The sequence below is a fragment of the Oxyura jamaicensis genome, chromosome 3 (assembly GCF_011077185.1).
Source record: "Oxyura jamaicensis isolate SHBP4307 breed ruddy duck chromosome 3, BPBGC_Ojam_1.0, whole genome shotgun sequence".
Lineage (NCBI taxonomy): Eukaryota > Metazoa > Chordata > Aves > Anseriformes > Anatidae > Oxyura > Oxyura jamaicensis.
Window position 1 is genome coordinate 94,337,040 of NC_048895.1, and position 16,677 is coordinate 94,353,716.

The 16,677-nt window shown below is 42.7% G+C and overlaps 1 protein-coding gene across 1 annotated transcript in view; it reads right to left on the reverse strand.

Annotated features, from left to right (window-relative positions):
* Nucleotides 1–7,234, reverse strand: part of AGPAT5 (1-acylglycerol-3-phosphate O-acyltransferase 5) — a 62,293-nt gene extending 55,059 nt beyond the window's left edge. Inside the window, exon 1 of the mRNA XM_035321105.1 lies at nt 6,788–7,234. Coding sequence (XP_035176996.1) covers nt 6,788–7,006 — 219 coding nt within the window. The 5' untranslated portion in view covers nt 7,007–7,234. The remainder of the gene's footprint in view (nt 1–6,787) is intronic.
* Nucleotides 7,235–16,677: the final 9,443 nt, after the last annotated feature.

Genomic DNA, 16,677 nt, shown 5'->3' on the forward strand with positions numbered 1-16,677 from the left:
AAACTCCATGGCCCAGAATCTACCAAAACAGAGTTAAGCACAAAAAGAGGAAGGTGTATAAAACTCATGCAGGTTAAAAAAGAAGCAATAAATAACATTGGTATTTCCAAATATAACAAATCGGGCAAAATTACGATGACTTACATTAAAAACTGAGTATACTATAAAACTAAATATATTCTAATTTGAATATCTTTAACCAGAAAAAATTAAATCAAACCATAAGATTGTAAAACTCAGTGGCTAAATACTCAGAAGCAGAATTTTTTAAGTGCTTTCAAGGCTATTTTTTGACTCCTTACCTCCTCTTACCTGACAAATACTTATGTTTTTAGGATTTTCTTAGGTATACATAGCTATTTTTGGACTGAAAACACATATATTGTTTTAAACTGCAGACAGTATTAGATAAGGCTGATATGAAATTCAGATTCACTTGTAACTTGCCAATTAGAAAATATATGCTGCCAATTAGAAAATACATGCTAGTCAAATCTGCACACAAAGTTTCTAAATCATGAACCTAAACAGCGGCAGTTCTGGTTTTGGTAACTGATACGTGATTCCTAAAAGAGCTAACAGAACTAATTTGTAACTAATTGATTTTATTTTTCAGTTATTGGTGGGATAGGAGGAGATCAGGACCAGCCATGACCAAGGAGTGTGTGTCATCCTGCTGGGGGGGGGCGGCCGCCCCCCCACTACATTCTATCCAGATTGCCCCAGTGACAGAAGTTGCAGCAAATAAAAATGCTTGCTGATACCCAAAAGAACTGCTGCCTCCAAGGACTTCTAGCTTCACAACACTAGCCAAATGCAGTCAGAACAAAATTTAAAATATATGCAAATACGTCTTTTGCAATATCTAAAAAAGAAAGAGCACAAAGCTTACATACCTAATGTACCTATTTTTGCTGCCTCACACCACAGTGGAACGTAAGAGTCTAAAATTAGACATCCATCTCAATCTGAAGGCAGCATCCCTTAGGCTTAGCAGGTATCACTTAATTTCTGCTACAATAAAACATAGGACTTTGTTGTAATACTATAAAAGACACATATGCCTGGAGAAAGCTGCTTTCCAAAATCCCTAATGAGATGAGCCAGGGAAAAGTGCCTTCATTGAGCTAGTATAACAGCAAAAAAATTTCATTATAAAAATCAGGGCTTCTTTCAAATGTTTACCACACAGAAATGATTCACTTTGCTACATTCTCAATTACCTTTTCAATCTCAGCACTGCTCCAACCCCCAAGACTTATTTCTACCATTAGACATAAACAATTCACAATTTATCTTAACCTCTCACCAGCTAACGCAGTTTCACAAAGCGGCCACGTCACCTAACCAGAGCTGCTGCTGCTCCGTGATGCTATTTCCACAGTGTGCTATAAGCCAGGTCCAGTGGTGGGACTGCCAAAATGACAGTCCTACAAGGCTGTCTGTCCCACCTGGCCTTGCCAGCAGAGCTGTGCCTACCAGCCCCGGTGCCTCCCAGTACTCTCCCACTCAAAGCTGCTGGTCTGGCTGCCCACACCGGGTGGAGAGCTCAGAGACCTCAAGCGCACATTTACAAAATTAGGATCATGAAGTACTACTATCAGCACCTTCTGTGCAAATACAACCAGAGAAGGATGAAAAGCAGCACCTCCTTTTAACTTTCTGGCAGCAGCATTTGCCCTTCTTGAGGAGGTTCAGCCCCTGGTATATCTAGGGACAGAAAGCACCTCTCTGACGTGAGCCTCCTACAGCTTTGCCCTAACACTTGTGCTGCCTCCCTCACTCAGGCCCTTCTGCATTACCTGTTGCACCGTGGAACAGCTTCAAACGGGAAAGCAGAGAGTGCCTGCAGCAAAGGTAGCCCAGCCTGGCAAAGCTGCTGTCCTGGGCATAGAGCTGGGCACAGACCTCATACCTCTCACTTCCAACGCAAATAAGCCAAAGGCTACAACACTGAGCATCCGCATCCCAACCTCACACTGAGCTCTCCTCACAGGCTTCCCAGGAAGCCAAGACTTGGGGCCTGAGCTCCACTTTGCGGCACAGTATAGTCCGGAGCTCAGCAGCAGTGTCTCTGAAAAGTTCTGATGTGCTCAACCTTGTTGAAACACAGCAGCCCAAGGTTCAATACCAGCCCAGTAAGCATGTTTTGTTGCGTAGCTGGGATCTCACGTATTTTCTAAAATAATTACTAGAAACACCAGAGCTATGCAAAACAACACCGAGGTTGCATTTGATTCTCACAGCCCTTCCAGAGCTCTGTGATGACAAGGAAAACCAGAATTTCATAATGCCTTTAATGAAAGCACCACTTCCAAAAATTCATTCAAAAGGAAGTGGGGGTAGGGCGAGAGAGCTGACACATGCGTTGAACAAAATCCATGCACATTAATTCAGCCATGGATTTTACGCAATTGTCAAAATCTTTCAGATGGAAAATGATCCTTTAGGAAGCAGTCCAAGTGATGATTTCTTTATTATTTCTTCACTGCCACTCCATACAAAATATCAAACACAATTACAACAAAAAAGGTTGAAGAATGTTCTGATCCCAGCTGATCTGAAACACGTGCACAAACACAATAGGCATTAATTTCATCACCCTGACAGCAACCGGGATAAGATGCTAAGGGTCATAGAGAGATGATAGCACTCATCATGTCGAATTACTAGTCTTTTCAGCCCTTCAAACACCCTAATCATAGGCATATTTGCAGTCATTTTGTCCTTCACATTCTATGTTAAGATGCAATTGCCTATTGTCTGTGCTGTATGAAATAGGAGAGTCCAGAAGACGACTTCCCTAACACAGTAAAGACAAAAGCTGTAAGACAGCCACACTGTTCACATGCTACTTGAGGATTTGGAAACTTGTGGCCAAATCTACAATTAGCACAAGCAAATGCAAGTCCTCCAATGCACTTGAACTGCACCTGTTTATGTCAGTGACTGCTTTGGCTCATCGCTGGTAAAATTAACACCCTTTGCTCTCTAAGACTTCCTACTCACTTTACAGAGTTCAAGCATCTCGTTTATGTTCATCCTAGAAAAAAATACTGTAGCACTCCTGCAGCTTACAGCAGGACAGGTGAGATTCAATGTAATTGCATTTGCATCCAAAGCAATATAGGGCCAAAACAGGGCCCTTCTTCCTGTTCCACTTCCCAACAAACCACCTTTACAGATTTTCATTACTACGACTTTATAATCCTGGAGGTTGTTGAAGAGTATTGTCACAAAGCCATGTATAGATTAATTTTATGTATATTTATAGCTCCTTAATAAAATGTGTGGATATTTGCCAAACTGCAATTGCACTGACAAATCTCCAGAACACTACAGGATTTCATTTTATAGTCATACTGTTTTTATAAGGTTTACCCAATTTTCAGGGTTGGCATGTTCTGGCTTGCTTTTTGTACTCTAAATACTGGTTCTTCAGTTTTCTACAGCCAACTCTTGCATGATGATTAGCAATAGGACTATTTTCGGTAATTCATTCACAGAATTCTAATATTGTTAGAAAACCTAAACTGATTCCATCTTAGCTCAAATTCTATTTAGGCCTTCCAAAACAAATATTTTTGGTGAAAAATTTAGCAGGTCTGACTTAAACTTTAGAAAGGAAAAGTATATATAGTATGAGAAAGTGAAAAAAACCTTTTAGATATTTCATGAGCCCTTCTTTAGAATATAAATACTCAGAAATGGTTCACAGCAATTATTGCTCTGTAATTATTTCAGATCTCAAGCCAAATACTTAAGAGAAAAAGGAATTATTACTGTTTCAGGACTTCCTGACACACAGTTCAGAGTATCACCTTATCTGGCTACATTTCACAACTAAAGTATGTGCTACAAAGATAAAACGTCTTCCTAGCACAAACTAGAGTTTTGTTTTAATAAACTTGGCTAAAAACAGCCAAGTCAAGAACAAAATAAGAAGAAAATGTTTGCACATAGGGTCATGAGGGAAAGACAAGATTAGATACTCTGTGGACTAAAAGCCATTGATGCACAGATACATCATTTTCCTGAAAAATAAATAAATAAATATCAAGATATTTCACTATTTCATTCAGTCAAAACATAATCTATGTCCAAAATCCAAACCAACTTTTAGTCTGTTAACACTCCACTGACGCTAAAAATGTGAATTTCAACAAAATTGTTATTTTAAGGTCAGACATCTCAACTATTCACAACAGCCTTGGAGTCTTACCGTATCGAAAAACCACAAACACTCTAAGCATAATAATCCAAGGAATGCTGAACGGAACACAATGTTAAAGACATTTTTCTTTTGCATAGAGTGAGACTGTGGCAGTGCTAAGAAAAAGTCACTTAAGGCTTTGATTCAGTAAATCACTTAAGCATCTGCGTAATCCTAATGACTTCAGTGAGACTAGGCAGCATGTCCTGGTATCCCAATGGATCAAGTTGTTGGCCTCCCTTTTATCCAGTTACAAAAATTATTGCAATAAGCTTAAATAGACTGAATTAATTAATGGTCCCCAAAGAGATGCTGAACTCCTCCCTCCTATGGCTATCATGATGTCTTAATGTTCGTAAACCCGTACAACTGCCTTTATGAAGCTACTTAAGTTAATATTCTTACTTCTGCGGGGGGGGGGGGGGGAGATTGCATACAATGATGTTACGCTTCTGCATTTAATTACATGCCTTAAAACAGCCAATTCACAGGAGCTCTCAGGTTACCATCCCAATCTCAAACACTCAGGCACATGCTTAACTTTCCACTGTGAGTTTCAAGTTAAACATGTTCAGTGTTTGCATGGGTAGGTCCGAAAGGACACCCTGTTTCTCCTCCTTAAGTATATCAGAGATCTCTTCCAATTAAATGAAGCACAAATCTCAAGAATTCTTTCTCTTACCTTCCTACATATGCATCACACATTCCATGTTTTTATTTGGCTTTGTGTCTCAGTTACTATTTCACGTACCCTGTAACATGTGCCAGGTTGGTTTTGTGGGCCCTCCTCTTTGTTTCTGTGATTCTTTATTTCAGCTTTGCCTGCATCACCTCCTCTCCTCCTAATATCATCTGCTGCTCACTCTGACAAAGCACCTCTATTTAGATGTTGTTCTAACCGATCACCTGTACGGGCCTCTCTCTTCTGTTTGTATGGAAGAATTTCTATCAGCGTAACCGAAGAAAACAAAGGTGGACAGACAATGGTTGCCTTTTTGTCTGTTTTGGTTATCCTTGCCCATTCTGTACCTTTACACGATAGGCATTTTTTTATGAAAATGTTTTTCTATCAAAAGTTTAAAGTGGTTGCTACTCTGCGCACAATGTTTGTAGGAAAACTGTATAATTTTCTTGTTACAATTTATATCTTGATTTTTTCTTGCTCTGAGTCTTTGAAGGGGTTGAATTAAACTACTATACTGCTGCTTTCAGCAGCTAATTACCAAAGTGTACTACCACACATCAAAATGCCTGCATTAAAAGATGCTAGACAAAGAAATAAGGCAGATAAAACAGTAAGTACTTAACCTGTGAACTACTGCTCTCCCTTCCCTTTTTTATTTAAAAATAAAGAGATGTAAATCACAACACAAGTTAACTAATTTGGACAAGATACAAGAGTCAGGTTACATGAGTTACAAGTTGAGTCAGTCAAAAAGTAATCAAGGCTAAAAGATCTCACTTCTCTTCTGTATCCTTTCTATTCGTCCTGATGTCAAACTGTGCAATTCTGCTCTCTGTGTAGCTGGCTTTGTGGGTTTCCATGAGAGCTGGTATTAAGTGAGGCCTACAACTGCAGCTTGGGAGCAGAAACTAGGGGAGACCCAGCCTGATTTTGAAAGAAACGTTTCATAAGTCAGTGGATGAATAACTTAGCTGGAAGTATCAAGAAGGACCCATTTGTACCAGCTCTGTAACGTGCCAATCAACATGTAAGCACTTGTTATTCTTTACTCCCAAGCACAGACAGCTGACACTAACTTCAAATACACTTCTATACACTCAGCAACACTGAAAGTCAGGTTGAGGCACAGTGAGTATCTTTTAAATACAGAATTAAAAGTCTCCTTATTTACCTTTCAAATTGCAAATAAACGTGTAGCCCTTTCAAATATGTAACATGTGATGAGAGAATTGTTAAGTGAGGTATTATTACTTGCACCCAAATGATCTGCTGGTTGTGCAGGGGAGGCCTCCAGTTCTGTCTTCTTAACCTGAAACTTTGGACTGCACTTTCTGGGGTACTAGATAATCGCTGTCCACGGCTGATCCAAAATTTAAGGGCCAAAACCTGACAGCGAGCAAACTGTAAGAGAACTGTGAAGCTGTAATAATTTAAAGTTAAGAATCTATTTATTAGAAACCTGTAGATGCATGAAGTGCAATTATGGTTAGCTACAATTTCCTTATCAACTCCAGTGCAGTACCGCAGGTGCGCAGAACAGGCCACTCGGGTGCTGACAGAGCATGACTGCCATCACGTCCCTTCTGCCTTCCGACCTGCAAAACGAACACAACACCGGCACGCCGTGAAAAGCATCACTCGAGGAGCATCGTCGGGCGGCGCTGGGCCAGGACGCGGGCAGGAGTCTTCCTCACGGTCTCGGAGGCTTTGCTGGGAGGGGAAAGGCCGAAGCCTGCACCTGCTGCCAGCAGCACATTTCCTCCTTAGGGCTTTCACTTGGCAGCAACTGCCCGGGCCCCTCGCAGGGATGTGGGGCGGGCATGGGGGACCCTACAGCAGGTCCACCACCACCACCACCAGCAGCGGTGGTCCCGTCCCAGCCGGCTCACCTGCACGCCCGTGTAGTTCTCGAAGAAGAAGAGCACCATGCTCTGGTAGATGGTGTAGAGGCGGTCGTCCACCTCGCGGTAGAAGCGTGCGGGGAGGAGGGCGGAGAGCAGCCTCCATGCGCCCCAGGCCAGCACGTAGGTGGGCGCCGTGCCCATCATGACGGCGGCGGGCAGGAAGTAGCGCATGGAGTAGGTGTGCAGCACCAGCGACAGCAGCATCTTCCCGCTCGCTCCCGGCCTCACCGGCACACCCGCACGGGCTCAGGCATCGCCCGCTCCGCCTCTTCTCTCCTCGCCTCGCCTCCCCTCGCCCCGGGCCGGGCCCGCCCGCCAGGAGGCCGCCTCCAGCAGGGTGCCCCGGGAGCGGGCACCGGCTCACGGCTCCCCCGGCGCCGCCTCCGCCACCATGTTGCCCGGCCGCAGGAGGAGGAGAAAGAGGAGCGGCGCCGGCAGGAAGGCGGCCCCTCACCGGCCGCGGGGGGGCTTCCGGGCCGGGCGGGCAGCGGGGTGGCTCCGCCCCGCTTGTCACGGTCGTAGGGGGACGGGGACGGGCACCGGGGTCGGCGTTGTCGCCGCCGCTGCCGGGCCGGGTGGGGAGCGGGCGCCCGCAGCCCCGCGCCGAAATGGCCGCGGCACCCCCGTGGGGCTGCGCCCTCACGGTGCGCTGCCAGGAGGGGCACTCCCACTTATCGGTTGTAATTAGCACTCATTTAAGCCCCGCGTAGTGTAAATGAAGCTGTCTCCCCCCGGGGTGGCCTCACTCTTCCCGGCCTCTGGCTCGCGGTGAACCCCATAACAGCAGCTGCTTTAAAGAAAGCGCAAGAAGTCTCATAGAAAACAACTCCGTAATAACTTTGCCAGAGGAAGTTTCACATTAAACTGTAGCACGCAGAACTATTTATTCCTTTTTTTTTCTTTTTTTCTTTTTTTTTTTTTTTCTTTTTAAAGTACATTTTATCCTGGAGCTTGCAAAGGGGTAGTTACAAAAGTTGGGGTAGTTACGGGGTGTAAGGATCCTTACAAAAGAAGTGGATGCTCAATACCCTCTGTTCAGATTCTGCTTCTTCTGCCAGACTTTAACTGGGACAAGCTTTGTCCTTGGCTGCTGTTTACCTCACGCTAACGGCTCTTTAACGTGTGTTGAAATTTTTATCCGAATAGTTCAGCGAAAAAGACGGGGGAAAGGATGGTAGGTTGAAGTATTGTGGCGGCCTTTCTCCGAGCCGCCTCAGGGGTGCTGCGCTCTGCAGGGAGAGCTCATATTTGGCATGCACCATAGCTTTAGTGTCCCTTACAAGATGCTTTATTTCTTTCTTCCCTCCAGAAGGGGAGACTTTCTGCCAGGGCCCCTGGCCTGATCAGTATTTACATTTCTGTCCTCACTGAGTAACTGAAAGCACTTCCCTGGCCCAGGACTACCAAAAGAGAGGCGCTTCCCCCATCACAGCCTCTCTCAGCAGGCAGTTTTTCTGGCTGGCCAGAAAATTGAGGAAGAAGCTTCTGTTTTGCGATGCCTGCAACATGGCCACGTGGAAGAGAAAGTAATTCACCACGGTACGGGGTGGGGAATGTAATCCAATTCAATACAGGGAGGGGAAAGCTGAGGCCAGGAGGACAGAATCAGGTGCGCAGGAACCAGCACTCTGGTGGGACTGGAATGGAAGGGCAGACTGGAGAGGATCCAAGCACACTCAAAGGAGACTGCAGACAGACTGGGATTCAGAGCAGCTAGGTGTGTTTGGCTAATGAAACTGCAGTCAGAAGTGGAAAATGTAGATTAGAAGTTAGTAAAACAAAAAGTGAACTGGAATTGTGAAATGGCAGAGGACTGGGAAAATATGGGGAAAAACAGCTGGTTGGGTTCGAAAACAGTGTGAGTTTATGAGATGGCATTAAAGTCTCAGTGGACAGCCTGAAAATATGAGTTGCAGTGAAGAGAATGTGAAAGGAATAAAAGTATTTATGTGAAGGAATGAACTTGAGACCTCTGAGTCCATATATATAAAATAATATCTTTCCTTACAAGACCATTGTGAGGTTAAGTTCACTCAAGCTTCTGAAGAACCGGGATTCTATAATAATTAAAAAATCTGTGGAAATGAACAATTCTGCCACTGGAGGATGGTTTGACTACCGTGTAATAAATAAGAACTGAAGACACATGTTGGAAAAAAAAAAAAGAAAAAAGAAAAAAAGGAGATAAAATACCATACTCGTCAGGACATAATGCACATTCTATGTACTGAATGCAATAGTAGTCTAGTGGAAATGTGGTACCAAATCTCATAGCTGAACTCAAGCGGTCTTAATCTGACATTTCCTGACATAGTTAAGTGCTTGACTTTGCAACCTTAATAATATTCTTTCAGCTTAGGATTTCAGGGGGCCTTTTGTATGTGTTTATATACATGGCTGTTCTACATGGATGGCTATTTCTATCTTGAGTCTAATTTAGTCCAATGATAAAATTGAGCACTAATAAACATTGAAATCATTATATACTAAAATACATGTTTTTACCAGCATTAGAGTGGTTAACCCTTGGTTTATTTGAATGTCTTTTCTGCTGTATTACAAATGAGTAAACAAGACTGCTTGATCTTACTTTGATGCACTTTACATTCTGCCTGTTTTTAACTTGCCCCCCTTTTCCTTTTTTTTTGTTATAGTAATGCACAAATTCTTTTTTTTTTTTCTTCTATTTGCTGCTTTTTCACCTTCTTAATCTGTCACCATCCCACACCAAGTGCACACACACAGAAGCACATGCACATGTTCACACAATTCATTTCTGCTTTTGATCATTTGATATTTTCATCAGGCTCTTTTAACACAGATTCATCTCGTTATCAAGTCTATGTTATCAAATGGGTATATGCAGAGGTCACCAATTTAGTTTATAGTTATACAGTCCCTTGTACTATGGTTTGGGACTTTTTAAATTTCCTACTATAATTACGTCAATACAATGTGATAATATGGTGTTGAAATGTCTGCAACTGAGTGAAACCCAAACTTTTCAATTCAAGAAATTGCTATGCCACAATAATTAGATCTAGGACACTGCCTTTTTCCTTGCTTCTCTTGATTCATAGGTATTTTTTACCCTAGATCATTCTGAATTGAACCACAGGAATGTGACCACTGGTCTTTCACATTATAGACTACAGAGCAAAATAAGATAAATGCTCTGACCCTCACTACAATTTTTGATTTTTAATCCTCTGAAGGCACAGTTCCTAATTACACTTTCTTTAACTGTAATGCCAATCCGTCAGCTGACTAAATTCCTAGGCATTTTACTTTCAGCTGAAAGAAGCAAACTCACCACATTATAAAATTAGGACTCCAAACTTGTTAAGATATTTCATTTTCTTTTTCAGAAGTCTTAAAATTTGAAAGAATATACAAGGCTGTAATGCTGGAAACAAGCATCCATCTGCCATGCCTGAGGACCCGAGTCTGATTGGTGTGAACCTAATTATTTGGTGTGAACTTAATTATTCTTGTGTTAAGTTCTTCTGCCAGTGGTTGCTGCCTCTAAACTGGCCAAACTCACCAAACTCTGGAAAAATACCAGACTTACCTCTTATAGTGAAAAATGACAGTGATTGTGCCTCTAAATACCAATGTGGAACGTTAAGGGATTTTCTCATACTTAGTCCCATGATGGTGTTTCACAATTCTGTCACCCACTCACTGTAGTCATCAATTAGACTTAGCGAAGCCAGATAACATTAGATACAAGTCAAACTGCCTCGAGGTTTAGAATTTAAACCTTTGTAGATGGTCTTATCTTCAACAATATCCTGTGAGATGATTTAGTGGTATTACCTCCATTTATGTATTGAGAAATAAGGCACAGATATTAAGGCCAAAGGAGGCCTTTGATTCAGATAAGGCCTGGATCTGAATTCCTGGAATCCACAGCTCTGAGTGGATACCTAGGCTTTCTATGCAGTGCATACCATGCAGGGAGAGAAGCAGTGCAGAATACAGTCCACAACAATTAACAGCTAGAGCAGGAAGTTAATTAAAATTAGCAGGCTCAATATGTAGTTCTGTAATGTCAGGTAAAAGGAAAGGCTGAATACAGCTTTGTGTCCTCAGAACTGCCTCTCAGGAACTAATTCTGAATTTCAGAAACACCACCCATACCCTTGAGTTCCACAACCCAAAGATCTCTCTCAAAGTGTTTCATAATATACTTTTCTTAAAACCCCTTCTTGAGGGTCCAGCTGTACTTTTTCCCCCTACAAGTCAATAAGAACAGTAAATACATGAAGGAGTAAGGACAGGTCAAACCTCTCCTATACTCTCCAAGCCTTCTCCAAGTCCATCCCATTTGTAGCTTAGTGTCTAGAGCTAGATTTGACTTCTATATATACATCAGTAATTGCCAACAGATTTATCTTACATGTACCTGTCCATTTTCCCTTTGCCCATATAGGCTTCTAACCTACACAACATCCTTCGTCAAGCAGTATAATCATCCCCTTTTGTTTAGAACCTGGATTTTTGTAGTTGCATTTTATTTACCTTGGAGCTCATACTGAAAGAGACAGAAAATGCCTTTCCACTCTGTTAACGGTGCCACTTATGGTTTTATGACATCTCTATAATATCCCCTCTAGACTGTCTGTTTTCCAGACTGAATTTTATTTGTTTTTTGCCCCATATGAAAACTATTCTACATCTTAAAGGCATAGCCAGCTTTAGCTGTGGCATTTGCTAATTTTTAAGGTTTCACTTTGGAAGTGATTCTTCTTTTAACCAAAAATTAAATACTGATTTTTTTTGAGAAACATTATTTTCACTCTCATAGGATTTATCCATAAAAATAACTCCCAGATTCTCAGCTATAGGTCTGGTATAATATGACTCCATTTAATTAAACTAAACCAGTAAAGGAGGGGGAACACACTTTGCTAATGTTTCTAAATCATTTTTGAGGACCCTAGAAAAATGGTGATTCTCAAAACTCTACAGATCCTGGAGGGAAGAGTGCTTTAAAGAACACAAACTCTTTTGCATTGTCTGGATCCACGTCACATTTAATCAGCCTCCAAAATTTCTCCTTCTATAGAGGAGTCCTTACCCTGTGCCAGCCTTCACTCTTCAAACTCTCAGTCTCTCTTCCAAAATACATCTGGTGTTCTCAGGTCCACTCTGTCTCTACATGCTGTTTTCCAGTCTCCTTCCCAGGCAAACCTAGCTACTTCTACTCCCATGACTCCCATGCATCCTAGTCTCATTTCTCACACAGTGTCAGTCTCTTTTTTCCTAGTGAATCCTACTTTGCTCTAAATTTCCCTCGAGAACTCCTAATCCTGTTATCCCTTCTTCTGTATGTCAAAGTCCCCTTGCTCAAGCAATTCTAATTTTTACTTCCTGCCTACTTGGTCACAGTCCAGTCTTTCCTTAACAATTCTCAGTTACAGTTTCATCCTCGACTTCTACTTATGTCTTTTTTTCCCTCATTTGGTCAAGCTCTCATTTCCTTTATACCTAACTTGGGAGGCCTCTTCCTTTGAGCCTCTTCCAGGGCTCAGGTGCAGGCAAAGAGAGCACTGGGAGAATAAGCACTGGGAGAATAGCAGAAATAAAGTACTCTGGCACAACCCTAAGGGGATGCAGCATGCTGTGTCTCAGAAATACACCATCTCTTCTGCCTGGAGCTGAGAAGGACTCAGGCATGCTCTGTGAGAACGTGATTTGTGTGTTTCAGTGGGGAAACTTGGGAGTCCCTACTATGCACTTCACACAGATGTATCGAAGTCCTGTGATTTAGCTAAATCTGAGCAGGTTTTCACAGTAGCAGCAGAAGATACATCCATAGCACAAATGCTTCTCATTATATAGTCAAATTTCAAATTCCTGTTCAAAGACCACAAGTGTTAAAAAAGTCAAAGTTTACCAGGATACTGATACCAGCAGAATAGCATATTTTCCCTTGCTACATTTCCTAAAAGAACCCTGTTTAGGAAACTTTAATCCCAAATTTTAGAGAGGCAAAAATAACAAAGAAAACTCCTGGTGTTTGAAATCAAAGCCTATTAATAAAACATTATCTGACTTTAACATCAGGTGATGCTACAGTTGCCTGCAGTTAAGGTTGGGTTCAGAGTAGAAATCCAGCTGAAGGACAAAGTTAGTATTTGCATACAGGAGCCCAAGAAACCTGGGATCATAAAATATCTGGGAACTTATGTGGTGTGCCTATGTAGTTGCTGGTGCTCAGCAGAGCCAGGAAAGCCAGTTGAACTGCATGTATGAGTTTTTAGGGAAGCACTGGTTACCTCCTTCTAGCTTAAGTTTTGGTTCTGTACTACCCACAGCCGCATATAAGGGCTTTATTCATAATAAAACTGTGTTTCTGTATGGAATACAGCTTCAGTGTAACCAGACTGTAGCACAGAAGAATTTTGCTGTAGGAATCCAAACCATAGTTAACGTGGTTATGTAACTAAGGTCCTCCACCAAGACTGACCATATGTTGTTATGTTGTCTCTGAACCTTGTTGTGGTGGTTTCACCCTGCTCAGCAGCTGAACTGTACCACAACCATGAAAATGTGATGGGAAGGGCTCAAGGGTTAAGATAAGGACAGGGAGATCTTTCAACAATTATCGCCATGGAAAAACAGATTCACCATAGGGAGATTGATATAATATGTTGCCTATCACTAAGAGACTAGAAGAGTGGGAAATAAACTGCAAACACTTCCCCTCCCCCCGTCCCCCCCATCCACTCTTTTCCACTTCCTGGCCCAAGCAGTGCTGCAGAGGAACAGGGAATGGGTCATGGGGGCTGCAGTCAGTCTATAGCACTTCATCTCCACTGCTCCTTCACGGTCACTCTGCCCCTGCTCCACGTGGGGTCCCTCCCACAGAATGCCATCCTTCCTGAATTGATCCTGCAGGGGCTTCCAAAGGCAGCAGCTCTTCAAGAACTGCTCCCACATGGCTCTGGGCGGCAGCTCCCCCCAGACCCCCTGCTCCCACTTGGGCTCCTCTCCATGGGCTGCAGCTCCGGCCTGGGGCCTGCTCTCCATGGGCCGCAGTCTCCTCCAGGCCACATCCACCTGCTCCACTGGGGGCTCCTCCACGGGCTGCAGCGTGGAGATCTGCTCCATGTGGGACCCATGGGCTGCAGGGGGACAGCCTGCTCCACCAGGGGCCTCTCCACAGGCCGCAGGGGAACTGCTGCTGTGTGCCTGGAGCACCTCCTGCCCTCCTTCTGCACTGACCTTGGGGGCTGCAGGGCTGGTTCCCTCCATATTTTCTCACTCCTATCTCCCAGCTTCTGTAGCACACCATTTTTTCCCTTCCTTCAATCTGCTCGCCCAGAGGCCCACCCAGCATCACTCCCTGGCTCAGCTCTGACCAGTAGCGAGTCCCTTTTGGAGCTGGCTGGAGCTGGCTCTGATCTGCCATGGGGCAGCTGCTGGGCTCTGCAGTCCCCTGCTACCAAGCCATGTAAATCCAATATATTTCATTATCCATGAAAGAAAAAGGCAGGCTTGATAAAGTTTAGCAGCTTTAGAAACATTGGATTCAGGTCCTGGCTCAGATACAGGCTTTCTATTTGCTGTTGTACAAGTTATTTTGGTTTCCCCTTTATAAAATGAAAGTAATAGTTATCTCACATGGTCATTGTAATGGCAAATTAATTAAGTTTAGAGGAAGGATACTCTTGAGATTAAGGGACGGCATGGAATCTAAGTTTGCCTCCTGTCTGTGGACTTGCTATATTACCTGACATAAGTTACTCCATATCTTTGTGCCTCAGTCCCTCTGGTGTAAAATAAGGACAGTATTTCCTCCCCACACCCCTTATTTGTTTAGATTGTGAATAGAGCTGGTTGGAAAAATTCTGACATGTTTTTAATTGAGCATTTGCTGAGTCATCAAAATCTAGCGTTTCAATGAGAACCCTACCCAGCTTCCTGACAGCTTGCTGACCTGGTTCCTTGGCAGAGATCTGGGAAGTGCCGTGGGCCTTGGCTCTCAGGGCTTCCAGGCTCGTTCTTCCTTGATAGCTGGAGCTCTCAGTGTCCACAGCTGTGGGGCAGCCTGCTGAGTAGGGACTTCCATGGCTCAAGGCTCCGGGGCAGGCCACCTCGTGCAGTTCCTTGGAGCCACAGCTCTTTTCTAAACAGAGGATTGTTCCAAACAAAAGGAAACCATATTCTGAAATATCACGGTCTTCTGCAAGACACATTTATCTTTCTCTGTTCAGCTTTTTGGAGCCAGACTTTTACCTTAATAGTCTTTTACCTTAAGGATGGTGCAGTCAGTAAGACAAGAAGTATAGCCCTTTGTTTAGGAAGCAATAAACCACGCAGAAAGCAAACTGACACAGTAGTTTCAGTTAATGCTTTCACTGCCTCCCCCAGTGCTTTTATCACAGTTCCACTTGCAGAATACTAGATGCATTTCTCAAACCATTTGCCTACTGATGGGACCCTAGTGTAAGAGCAGAGATGGAAGGAGTTGGCTGATCTTCATTCCACCTACTCCCATTCCCTGTAAAGGGAAGGCGATACCTTCGCCTTTTACAGTGAGGGTGATATCCTTGTCTGACAGTAAAGAAACAGGGTAATGTACATACTATTTTAATAATACATCTACCATCAGCAAAACTAATTGCTGTTCATCTTCATCCTTTGGAAACCTACAACAGTCAAAAGCTTCATAAAAGACGCACGCACACATTGTCACAATTCTATATATGCTCACCTATGATTTGTGAATGAAGAGGTATAACTGGGTGGAGTGTTGCCCCCTCTCTGGCAATAGACCATCTTTAGCTCTGTGTATTGCAAAGAAGAACTCAAAAATAAAGTAACCAAAACAAAACCAAAACAAACAAACAAACAAACAAAAACAAACAACAACAACAACAACAAAAAACAACAGAATATATACAGATATATACATTAAAACAACCATCTCAGTGCTTTAAGGCACGAATGGGGAAATCTCCAGGTCTGAAATGTCTGTCAGATGCAATGGTAATGACTTACTGTCTTGAGACAAAAGCATAGAAATCCAAAACTGACCAATCTCAGGAGACTATGTATGGCAGACCTGTTGCTTTAAGAAAAGCTCAAACATGCCTAGTTAATCTTTTGCATTTTTTATGAAGGTTATTAACAGACTTCTTCCCTGAAGTCTCTTCAGTCTTCCTTATTCTGGAGCAAACAGATCTACTTTCTTCAGTCTTTTATTTCTAGTCCACATTTTCTAAATCTCTTCTCACATCACTTGCTTTTTCTTGACTATCCTCCTTTTGTCAATACCTTATTAAAGTCCAAGCTTGAAATCCTCCCCTAACGAGAACAGAGCAATTTTTAAAGCAGCCAGAAAGGGAGAACTGAAGTGACACACCACTTCAGTTGTGGTGAACGCCCAAGACCTCTGGTATTCTGCCATACCACCAGAGAAGACATTCTGAAAGGAACAGTATGCTAAAAATAAATAAATAAATAAGTATACACACACACATATATATATATTTAAATTATGAAACTGAGGACATGATATGCCATTGAGTACACGGTATGAGGACCTGATATGTCATTGACCTACTCTGTGACATCTGCCTAGCTCCTCCTGTCAGACATAATCACTTAAAGTATCTGTTGGAAAAGAGAAGTAAAAAATGTAGCTGGGAATAAACATTGCAGACTGCAGAAATTGTGGTCTTGCTCCCCAGGGCCCTGAAGGGAACTGCAACACCGTTGCCAAAATGATTGGTAATGTAATCCAGAGTAAATGCAAGTAAGTAAAGTTATCCAATTCTACTTTGAGTAATATAAAATTTATTCATTTCTTATTAATCTACTTGAAATGCCTGATGGAGGAATTTATTGACTTTTTAATTACA